This window comes from Takifugu rubripes, chromosome 5 (genome assembly GCF_901000725.2).
Source record: "Takifugu rubripes chromosome 5, fTakRub1.2, whole genome shotgun sequence".
NCBI classification, from domain to species: domain Eukaryota; kingdom Metazoa; phylum Chordata; class Actinopteri; order Tetraodontiformes; family Tetraodontidae; genus Takifugu; species Takifugu rubripes.
In genome coordinates, this window is record NC_042289.1 from 8,494,899 (window position 1) to 8,506,911 (window position 12,013).

Below are 12,013 nucleotides of genomic sequence, written 5' to 3' on the forward strand. Positions count from 1 at the left end.
TTTGACAAAAAGCGGCTTATGATCACAGTGTGCGTGAGGTTGGAGTGTAACGTGGTAGCAGGAGGAAGTTGCCTGTGAGTGTGTGCCTGTCTCCGCTCCCTATGCGGCTGAATCCGGACTCTGGCGCTGGAGTCCAAGGGGAAGATTATCTGTCCTGTCTGCCTTCAAGAGCTCTCACTGTGTGTGTGTGTGTGTGTGTGTGTGTGTGTGTGTGTGCGTGTGTGTGTGTGTGTGTGTGTGTGTTTGTGCAGCATTAGATCAGGCTGGGAGCGCGCCCATCGAGAGAAGGAAAATGTGTTTGACATAAGCTCGGCACACACGGTCAGGGAGGCTGGAACAGCAGGATACGATTAATGACCACAGCATAAGATTGTTACAATATGGCTTCCTTCTCTCCCCCACCTTCTTCACCATGGCTCTGTCATATTTCACGGACTTTGCCTGCCTCTGTGTGTTTGTAGCGTGTTTGTGTGTGTCCATGTTGGGAAGGGGCCCTTTTATCCTCTCTTTTTGTTGTCGCTCGTTCTCCCTCGCTCCTCCTCTGTTGATGTGGGTCATTGATATGCAACAGTGCATTCCTGGATCCTGCAGGAGAGCCCGTTCTCATGGGCAGCTCTCTGGCAGATTAAACCCAGGCCCGGGAACGTGTTGGGCTTAAGGCTGGCTACAAAACTACAATCTAGACTTCTACAGAGCAATCAGCAGCATGTTTAAATTTCAAATAGATAAAAGATTGTTTTTAAACAGGGAACCCTACAAATAAGTCACAATCACTGGTTCATTGGATCATTCCTCGCTGCTCCAAGGGTCAAAACCCTCCAAGGGTTCCACGAAACCTTGGATCAGCAAAACAGAGAAAAGATAAGTAAAACAGAAAAACCTTAACAAGGTGTCAAACGGGCCTCCTGGATCTTTGCGCCTGAGCCAGCCCATAGCTGAACCTGCGCTGCGATGTTTGTTGACACGTCTTGGAGAGATTTTGGAAGTTTTCACAACTATCATAAATCAGGAGAGGTCCTGATTTTTCCCAGGGATTGGAAACGCACCACACTTGCTGTTGGCCGGTGTCACCGGGCATGATACAACTGTTTAAAACCACGACTTGATTCCTCCCCCTCTCATCTGGTTGCAGTTTGGTTTCGGCTATGGTGACATTTGCCAGACGAGGAGAGAAGCGTCCAGCCTTCAAGAGTGTTGGCTACATGAAACACACCTCCCGATTCTCCTCTCCCCGACATCTCCACGGAATCTCAAATCAAGTCACACAGTGCCGTGGGGGACATTCATTCCTGATCTTCCATTAGAGTAAAAATACGTCGAATAGACTCCATATCTGGCAACTTTTCACTGGTTTCAGAACAAAAGCTGCACATCTACACGTCTGGTTGCATCAGTGGGCCTGAACACTTCATGTGACAGTTAGAAAACAAATAAATATGTAAGTTGCTGAACTGTTCACTTCCCCTCCCCGTCTGCACGTTTGAGCAGCAATATTACGTTTTATGTCTTTAACATGTGGCAGACCACTTCACCCTCGCCATGTGTTTACCACACACACACACACACACCTGTTCCCCCCCACAGCTACTGCCAGGAAATCTGGGACATGATGCAATTTCCATGTTTTTTTTACCCTCAGGGAACGAAATGGACAGATTAATGAGGACTTTGACATAAACGATAATATTCCGTTCAAACTTCAGGCACTGTGCCGACATGCCGAGGACTCATTCGCGATGCATCACACGTAGTTGGATAACAGTAAACCGCCTGCAAAAAAGGGAGAGAATAGATGAAGCCAGCAGAGCAAACTTAAGTTCTGCCCCTCCCCCACCCCGCTGCGCCCAATTAAAGCGCCGAAGAGGCCGCGCTCATTGTTGAAGTTGCCAGATGGGAACAAGAGGACACCGTGCAAGTTTATTTATCCTTTCAGTTATAGGTACCTCAAATCTACTCTTCATGCACTGGCCCGGCCTGTTTCAAAGAGCCCCCTGATTTGATTTACAGATCACCACGTGAGCGGTCAGCCGTCCTTCCTTCCACCCGCTCAACCTTGAGCGGCCGATCACAAGACACCTACGTCTCGTTAGCCTCTTTACTGAAACTTAGTTTCTGTTTTCATTTATGAGCACGAAGTTTTAATTTAAAGGGAACTCGATGCCCGATGGTTTTCTGACAGAACTGTGCGCAGAGGAAACGGAGCTAGCGAAGCGGCTTCAGAGCGTAAAGCGCCCAGCTGCGCTTCGGCCCTTCCGTCTCAGAGGAAGCAGCAGCAGAGACGAACCATATCAGAACACGTGCTGGGGTCGGCAAAGGAACCCCCACATGCAGTTTTTAAAAAATGAAACTTGCTAATTGTGAAAAAAAAGTCCAGTTCCTTCTGGATCACTCATGCATCAGTGATGTCTGCAGGGTTGGGACTGTCACACTCAGTTTGTGTCTCAGACAAACTGTGTGTGCCATTAATTGGTTTACTGCCAGCTTAGGCTCTGTCAGTCCCTCAAGAATCTGCATTCGGCCCTGAACTTTACTTTTACGTGTTAGGGGAGGTATTAACTTATTTGGACAAAGGATTAAACCTCGCTGGTTGTCCCGCCGCTGGAATGGACAAACAGGAGGGAGGTATGTTTGACATTCAGGGCCCCGTGAGTGAAGGGACGGCCGTCGACAGAACACAGTCGGGGAGAAGCCGAGACTCAGACGTGCAATTAATGTGAAGTAAACAGCGAGTTTGCTTGCTTGCATGAGATGGTGGCACTGAAGCCCACCGTCCTTCTCCGAGTTGGTTTCTGCAGCTGTCGAGTATCTTAACAACTAGCTAACAAAGTTAACCAGACTCCTAAACCGCCTTGAAAAGGTATTTAATATGTCCTCGCTCCCAACTGCAATTCCCCAAAATCCTGAAATTGCATAACAGGGCTTTGATTATGACCAGTCTCTCGTTATTTTATAGACTTACAGCCAGTCACAAGACCGCAGACACGAGCCAGAAACGAGGCCTCATAAACCTGGATAATCTGTCTCCATATTACATCCACATATGAAACCAGAACCTGGATTACATTTTTCTTCATGCCCCATGAGAGTTGTGTCAGTTTTGCATCCCCTCGACACACATACGCCTCACGATCGTGTGTAAATGATACGTTCTGCAGAGATTTACCAGGTATGCTTGAGGGAATTAGGCCAGCTACTGTAATCGCCGCTCAGACATTTTTAAGTGGAAACAAATGGAAAGATAGATGGAAAACCTGGCATCCTTCAACGAAGGATGAGGGTTAATAAAGATAAAGATGAAATTCCATAAAGCTTGTTTACAAACTCACCCGATCCATCATCTCCTTGGGTTATTACCGCCCTTTAGTCTGACCTAAACGTGGATTTATTTGAGTGCTTTGCATTTGCATTCAGAGCCAAAAATAACAAATTAGCTTAAATACAAATGCAGGTAAGCTAGCATGTCATATTCTCCATTCACCACACTCTTTAGCCACAAACCCACCCACCGGCAGCCCTCGCCTACCTTCCTCCCAGCCTGAGCCGGAGCTCATGAGGCCTCAGACACACTTAATGGGATTATGGTAATATAATTTTGTGACGCTGACCTCGGGCCGGTGCCAGGTTTCTTCCACCTCCTTCAGACAAAAGCAGGGAACTCACCCAGGACTCCGGCGGACCAGTCCAGTTCAGCCTCTTGGCACAGGCCGACATCCTCGCGGGGGGGCAGCAGGAGGGGCACAGACGGGGCAAAGCCTGAGCGAGAAACACGGTATTGTCGACGGCGAGTTGACCCCGCTAGTGTAATCTGGACAGTAATCAAAATGGATGTCACTAACAGGGTAATTTTTAAGGTGATGGTGTTGTAACCATGGAAACAGTGGATTTGCCATCATCCATCTTTTTAGCTTTTATTCAAACCGCCAGTCATCACGTCTGGGTTTGATTTTATATCTACTTGTTTTTGCATCTATTGCTCCAGGTTTGCTTGTGTTGTAGCAAATAAACGACACCAAAGTCACGATTGACTCCTCGCCTGATTTCTTTTTGTCGCGGATTTTATTGTCGTCCAGTTTCCACTGGCGTATCACCACATCTACCCCCCCCTCCTTTCAGCTCCATCACCACCCCACCGTTTCCTTTTCTTTTCCTCCCCGTTTTGCCTTCAGAAAGACCACCCATAGGGTTCGGAGGGGGCAGACGTCTCTGTAGAATAATAATGGGGTCGTCCTGGGAAAATTGCCCACGGAAAGGCTTGTCTGGAAAAAAAAAAGGGGAGAGAGGGAGAGAAAAATTTGGTCTTGTTTCCGATCCTTCTCGGAAACATTCATCAGAGGGAGTTGGGCTGTTTGAAGGGGTCGGAGCAGTCCCGCTGCAGGCGCCCCAAACTGGTCGTGTCACTGCACCACAGCCAGAACTGTCAGAAGTGGGAGGCCGGAGAACACCAGGAGGAGAGATGCTTTTATTCTAGCCTGGTTTAGGTATTCTAAATTTACTCTAAGCAAACAACCAACTATATACTGTATATATATATTTTTTTATTTTATTCTTTTTTAAATTGTGGACTGAGTTTATCTGGGCTGAAGGCATTAAAACATCCTCACGTTGGGCTGCTACTGGGTGAGTCCGCGTCCAGCCCAGTTGTTGAGTCATCGTGGTCTCGCACAGGGAAGAACCTCAGCCATGATGTCATCCGCTCACGGTGTTGCTCCGAAACAGCACATCGCACAAGGCCGATCTGATGAAATTCGCTGAAAGTCACCACCCCCTGTGCCCTGATTGTGTTCTACTTTTAGAACCTGGAAACATCTCACATCCTTTATGGAACCAACCACGGTGCCACTGTTAGTCAGGGCCGAAACTGAGACGCATCGATCTGCATCAAATTTCTTCGTCTCCTGCAGTGACGATGGCAGTTTCACACCTGAACTCCTCATTAGTCCGCCCCGCCGGCAACCCTGCCATTAAAACAATCCGCCTTCTGTTTCGCCCCCGTGTCCTTCGTTGCTGAGCAGACACGTTGGCCCCAGTTTTACTGTCTTGCATAATTCCCGGCAGGAGCCAATCCCTGTGCCGCGGCCCTGTGCGCCAGTTGGAGCATGCGCAGTGAGCGTCGGGATACTTTGTTTACCATCGCTGATGTTTTTGAGTCGAGTTTTCCTTCCGTCCTGGAGGAAAACTGTTGGTCATTAGCTCACTTCCTTGATGTTGGTTGGGGGGGATTAAGGCTTTTAAGTCTTTTGTTGGTGATATCCCATCAGTCCACTTCAGGTGTCCCTTGATCTGATGCTAACTATCCTCCCTTTGCCCCATTAGGCCCCCAAGGCTCTGAGCTGCTGGAGATCAGTGATAGATGCGGCCCCCAGGGGGGCAAGTTCTTGCTGGCACTGTGAAACCTCGGACAGCAGGCTACAAACAGGACACATTGAAAACCACAGCTGCGATGCTTCGTCTTTAAGTATTTTCTATTAAATCTCTTTTATCTCGCATCTTTTTTGCTGGTGTAAATGGTGAAATGGCTTTTAAAAAAAAACAAAAGCAAAGCAAATAAACACGATCATGTTCAAATCAAACAGAAGTCTGACGGAGACATGAGCGGCGTCGGCGCCTCGAGTTTCAACACAAAGCAACGGTACCTGATTGTGTTTACACTGCCGCTGATTTATTAGCGTCGGCGCTATTCCTTTATTACACGGCCTGTAATGAATAAACAACCTTCAGCCCGCAGTTTGTTTTCTTATGATGTGGTGTATACGTGCAGGGGGGACATACGTCTTCTCAATGGACCCGTGACCTCATGGTCTGGGAAGCCAGAAGCAGGCCAATATTCCCAGTACAAAGTGGGGTTTTTTCTGGCCTTTCGCTCTCCTCCGACTGATTAATGCATAATTAAATCACCGCATGCATTTTTAAATGTTTTGGCTTTTTTTTTGTAATCGTATGACTTGATTAAATATCCCTAATTAGGAACAGTGCATCATTCTCGTGTGTTTCTCAGTGTTTTGTTTTTATTGCAAACAATATAATACAAAAGATAAGCATTTTAAGGCAATGCCACGTTTACCTACGGAAACTGCATTAAAGACATGACAAAATGAGAACATAAAAACAGAAACGCACCCCCCCCCCCCCCCCCACCCCCCATCCCCTCCCCAGACACACACAAAAGTATCTCGCTGATTCCAGAAAAGTCCTTACAAACCAGGCACAGATTCCATGTTCATTAATTTTGTTAGCACAAAGAGAGAGAGAGAGAAAGCCAGTCCAGGTTTTTTCCTTTTCTAGAGAGAGAATCTGTACAGAACTACAACGTGAAATCAAAAACTTTATACGGAAACATTTACCAATGATAAATAAATTTGTACCACGTACGGCAGCAGCAGCCTTTCCCACTGAAAACAGTCAGTTAGCTGCTGCCCAATTCTCAAAGATAATTGCAAATAGTTATTTTCAAATAAAATTAATGCTAGAGAATAAATTAAAAAAAAGAAAAAAAAGGGGGGTTAGGAAATAAAAAATGGCTGAAGCAGAGCGTCCTCGGGGACCCGCCACTGGGCCTCTGAGGAGAATCAGAATTGTAGAAATTAAGATTCGACGCCACAATCCAGGCACAAGGAGCCAAAATACGGAGGCACGAACGGTATCGAGGCAGAACCCGGATTAAACCAACACAGTAAGGCCCCTGTAGGAGAACACGGCACCTGCTAGAGCACAAATAACAAGAAGCAGACATTCCGATTCGCTGATGACACATTTACATCTACATCCAACCTGCATCGTTCCTTTCTTGCGTTTCCTGGGAATTATCATCAAATATATACATTAGAGGGGGTAAAAAAAAGGCTATTAGAAGACGGCAGTGTCAGTACAAAGATGTCGCCTACTTCTGTACAAAAACAGACATTAGTGTGAAGTAAGGCCACTGAGGGTGCTTTTACCCGCCATTCCTGCTCCCTTCCATGTGTTAAACCCTCTCAACCATGATGCTGACGATAAGATGAGATGGCCAGAGCAGAACACATACACAGTACATACTAAAATATTTAGAACCAGCATGTCCTCACAGAGGATTTGGCATATTTTTTAAAAACATTATATCTAAAAAAATATAATCACAATTACAACCAATACAAAAGGCACTGTTGTGAGCCAATCCGAAGATATATTTTCAGTACTATAAAAAAAAAAGTCATTGTCGTGTTTTTCTGCGAACGGCGTGTGTGTCGTGGCGGGGCCCTCGGGGGCCCCCCTTGGAGGAGCAGGGTCTATAGGAGCTGTGTGTAGAGTCAGTGCTGAGGCCATCTCTTCATGGCCTGGAGAGCTGCGTGTAAATGGGCTGCTGCTCCCAGTGTTGCGGACTGTGGGTCTGGGGAACGGAGGGGACCCCGGCGTTGTCGGCGATGGGGGTGTACATGGGCCTCTGGCTGGGGTTCATGTAGCTGAAGGTGGAGTAAAGCCCGGAGCCCTGGCCCGCTGCGTGGCTGTAGTAGGAGTTGGCTCCACCTTGGTGGTCTGAATAGTCATACTGCGCTCTGGTCATGGAGGGGTAGGAGGAGGTGCTGTAGTGTTGCAGGTTGAAGGACCCGTATGTGACGTGCTGGGGGGAGCCCTGCTGCTCGCTGTAGTGGCTCGGACTCAGCTGCTCTGTCTTGATCTGGGCGGGCCTCTGCTGACCCTGCTGGCTTTGCTCTCCTCCCCCACTCAGGGCAGTCAAGGAGTGCTGCTGCTGCTGCTGCTGCTGCTGCTGCTGCTTGGACATCCAGGCTTGGGCCCCCACGCCGGCCGCCTGGCTCACGGAGGAGCTGCTGATGCCGTAACTGCCGGTGTACCCGGCCTGCGGGGCGCCGCTCACCCCGGCGTGGCTGTGAGGCGGGAGGTACTGGTCGAACTCGTCCACGTCGAAGCTGCCCATGTTGGAAATGACCTCGCTGCTCAGCTCGCCAATGTCCACGGCTCCGAAGTCGATGTTGAGCTGGCGGCTGGTGCCCTCCTGCATGGGGCGCCCCTCACGTTTCAGATCAGCTTTGCTGGAGACCAAGTCCGTCTTGGGAGTGGTCGGGGGTGTCGGCGGGCCCTGGGACTGACCTGAAGGAAGAAGGAAGAGTTAGTCTTGCCGTGAAGACGTCGCCTGTTTTTTATCACTGACGCATTTCCGGCATTAAAAGACTCATTATGAGTGCAATACACGCTCAAAGGGGGAGGGGTCATGTTGTTTATGGGCTGGCCACTGACAGGTGGATTTCTGCGATTGCTTGTAAAAACAGGTATTAATAATTAACAGGTGTCTCTAAAAGGCCGCAACGGCTTGTAAAAATTCAAAAATGTCATATTGAGCCGATTAAAAAAAAAAAATAATCGTAAGAAAACCACGTCGCCTCATCGCTGCTCGGATTCGTGATCCATGTTCTCTCACCTGAGTGATCGCCTGGAGAATGAACTTCGCCCAAACTCGAGGCTGGGGAGTCGGCCTGCTGCAGCGCCTTGAAGATGGCATTGGGTGAGATGTGGGTTTGCTCTCCGTCCTCGGGGTCGTTTTGGCCGTTTTTAACAGATTTTCTCCGCCTCGGCTGGTACTTGTAGTCGGGGTGGTCTTTCTTGTGCTGCACCCTCAGACGCTCTGCCTCCTCCACGAACGGCCGCTTCTCCACCTCATTCAGTAATCTGTGTGACAAGAAGAATTAAATATTTCAATTTAGCGCAAAAGAAAAAGAAATTAGAGACGCGCAATAGGCGGAGTTTCAAATGAAGATTTAGCTATATATATAAATATATCTTTATAAATTCATGCATTCACTTAATACAAAGCAAGCGGAAATGTAAGGACCGGTGCCGCTTGTCCACAAACAGCAGAGAAGTGACGCATTGGATGGGCGAAGCAAAGCCGCGTAAAGGCGCACAGCCAGGGTGCGTAACTGCGGAGCGAACCTACCTCCAGAGTTTGCCCAGAGTTTTGCTCAATTCCGCGTTGTGCAGATGCGGGTACTGATCGGCCAGCTTCCTCCGTGCAGCCTGGGCCCACACCATGAACGCGTTCATGGGTCTCTTGACGTGAGGTTTATTTTTGTTGGAGCCGTTGACGCGCACGGGCATGGGCACCAGCGTCCAGTCGTAGCCCTTCAGCACCTGGGACACCGCATCCCTGATGCACACGGGGAACTTCTCTTCTTCGTTCTCCTTCTTGTAGTCTGGACCCAGAAGGAGGTGGTTGTCGGACGGTCTGGTGTTCTCAGTGTCCGAGCCGGAGCCCGACGGGCACGGAGAGCCCGCGGAGTCCTCGGACATGCTGGGGCTGGGAGCGTCGGAGTGACACTTCTCCTGTTCTTCTGTCATCTTCAGGTAGGGGTCGAGGAGATTCATGCGAGACCTTGAGAGAACAGCTGGTCGCAGGAGAAAAAGGAGAAAATCCTTCTTTCTAATTCCAACCGATGTGCCCGGAGACTGCAGTGACAGCCCGTGAGGCCGCGCAGCTGAGCGGCGACCCGGAATCCTTTCAAGTGAAAATGAAGAAAAAGTCGAAAAATACTTTTCAAGGCTCCGTCTCTTTTTTCTTCTTCTCACAGAGTCGAAAGCAGATTGCAAGCGACGACTCGCTTCTGCTGAACTTTGAACATGTGAAGTGGGCGAGCTGCTCTGGTGGGTTGATGGAGAGTCTGCAGGAGCAGGAGGCGAAGCCTCGATTTATGTTTGACGGCAGGAAAATGATTGGGGGAAACTCTGCGGAGGCGGGGACGTAACATGACTCTGCAGCGGAGAGCAGAGAGAAACCCGGAGCAACCTGCTGCGACAAGGTGATTTTCTCCACTTTGGTTTTCATTCAAAATCTCTGACATTTTGGAAATGAAACTTTACTCACACGAAAAATTATTATTGACTAACGTGACATTTTCCCTGCTTGGTTTTACAGAATGAAATGGGATTAAATGCATGTTCTGGAGTTTATTTTAAATTCAATCACCAAACGTAAATATTGGAGAAAATAACAGCACTAAATGGAATTTCTTTCACATTTCATTAATATTTCAAGTCATTTTCATACCGAAATCCACCGACTCTACTCTAAAACCTACATTTCCGTTTAAAGCTCTTTAAACAGCTGAAGTTATTACACGTATGTTTAATGACTGCAGTGAACCTGAGAAATGTCTCCGGAATGAGCATTTATTTCCCCTAAATTGAGTTCACGTCTGTCTCAATAACGCGGCCGTTTGGATCTGCCGTCAGATCGGCGCAGTGACGACAGCGACCAACAGGGGGCGACAGCAGCCCAGAAACATCAGCGCAACCATGATCGGAAAATAAACACAATCTATTTAAACTGTGGCTATAAAGTTTCATAATCATAGAAATAACATCTTCAAAGTTTACAGTTTTATCAGAGAACAACACAATTTAATCAAAGAAACATCCGAATAATACAAATCTATTTATTATACATATTATTTTGTTATACTTAATGATTTGTTTAAGAACAAGTTAATTAAAGTTGTTTTTGGATAAAATACTACTACAACTACTACTAATAATAATAACAACAATAATAAGAATAAGAATAAGAATAATATTAGGCTTAATGATGTATTAGCATTTTTGTCCTTGTCTAAACTTTATCTTTGTGAAGACTCTTGTAAAAACCTGCAGCCAAACAAATGTGGCAACCTGAAAACCTGCTCTGCTGGATTCGTTCCAGCACATTTTCACTGGACAAAGGACACTTTGTTGAGAGATGTCAGTTGACTCTAATCCATGAGTTTAATTTAAGTTTTTTCCGTCCACAGGTTACGAGTCCACGCGTATTTGTTCAACTCTGCCATTCAGCAGCTGTTGTTGTTTTCTTCCCCTCACATAAACAGGTTTTAAAAGAAAGGAGGAAACTTGCTACAGGTGGATGCATTTACAGTTTTAATATTTAAATTCCTGAGCTGAAGCCATTCAGTGCAGCAGAATTTAAATATGTGCTGCCTGGTGTTTGGTCTGAAGGGGACCTGAAGAGGGAATCAAGCGGCGGCTCCAGCAGAGAGCATCTGAGGTGTAGCCGTGCACGTTCACGCCCCTGCAGTGTGTGCGGAGGGGTCGGGTGCAAGGACTGACACGGTGCAACCACGTGCAGGCCCAGCGGGCCTTGGGAAACTTCTCAGCTCGACTTCGAGCCGCGGCGTCAAAATTTTGAGACAAACACTGGGAGTCAACTGCCAAATGATGTCTTCCACCTCTGCTGGCTGCCTCAGATTCCCCCGTCTCAGCAGACCCTCCCTCTTTATTTGAGGTGCGTGGCTGCGTGTTGCTACAGCAGGTCTGTGACCGTCACATTCTCGGCCTTGTTGTGTTTTATTTAGCACGAAGGAATCAAAAGAACGAGTTGCTTTCTGATTCCACAGCCCGGCTCTGCGTGGGGACCACCGAGGAGATTGAAACTAGCGTTGAAATACGACGTTAGCTGTCAAATCTCCTTCCCTGAGTGACAAACGCAGCAGAGCTAATGACGGCAGAAGCGGCTCGGGCCGCTCGCAGCCAACATCGCGCCTGTCTGAGACTTTCCGCAACTAGTGCCAACTGCCCCAGACGTGGCAGAAGTCTACGTGAGGCAGAGCTGTCATCGAACTGTCTGAACTTTTTCTCCACCTTTTCACGTTTGAGTCTTTTCTTTTTTTCAATCCCGGATACTAACAGTACCGTGGGCTTCGACAGTTCCTTTGGTGTCGATGCACCGTGTGCTTCCACGAGACCCTGATAAGGTTCCTTCCCCTGCAGCCTCACACCTCCCTGATGTCCCATGTGGAACCACAGCAGCTCCCAGTAAGGCCGACAGGCCCAATGCTGCAGAGCTGAAAGGTAATTCTGAACCCTGCGGTCGGTTTTAGGAATTCACCGGGTCAGATCTTCCTCAGCAGACACGAGGTTCCTCCCGACCTTCACCCCCTAGTCCGGCAGTAATTGTCGCTGCGCGCTCTCTTGTGTATCTTAGGTCTCCTCGGGAGATAGTGCAACTGTAATCTCAGCCTTATCTGCTCCTGGCTTT

General features: G+C 48.0%; 1 protein-coding gene across 1 annotated transcript; it reads right to left on the reverse strand.

Moving 5' to 3' along the window:
* Positions 1-5,983: 5,983 nt before the first annotated feature.
* On the reverse strand, positions 5,984-9,659 carry LOC101064892 (transcription factor Sox-9). The gene is made up of 3 exons (XM_003979677.3): positions 8,927-9,659; positions 8,411-8,658; positions 5,984-8,082 (listed from the first exon to the last, which is right to left on the reverse strand). Exons 1-3 carry the CDS (start codon positions 9,352-9,354, stop codon positions 7,304-7,306), a joined length of 1,455 nt encoding a protein of 484 aa, XP_003979726.2. The 5' UTR covers positions 9,355-9,659; the 3' UTR covers positions 5,984-7,303.
* Positions 9,660-12,013: the final 2,354 nt, after the last annotated feature.

What these genes read in the sequence shown, in the direction of transcription:
- LOC101064892 (XM_003979677.3), bottom strand. Translation starts at nt 9,354, where the DNA reads ATGAATCTCCTCGACCCCTACCTGAAGATGACAGAAGAACAGGAGAAG. An exon ending in ACTCTGGGCAAACTCTGGAG is followed by an intron (nt 8,659 to 8,926) that starts GTAGGTTCGCTC and finishes CTTGTCACACAG; the next exon opens with ATTACTGAATGAGGTGGAGA. An exon ending in TTCTCCAGGCGATCACTCAG is followed by an intron (nt 8,083 to 8,410) that starts GTGAGAGAACAT and finishes TTCTTCCTTCAG; the next exon opens with GTCAGTCCCAGGGCCCGCCG.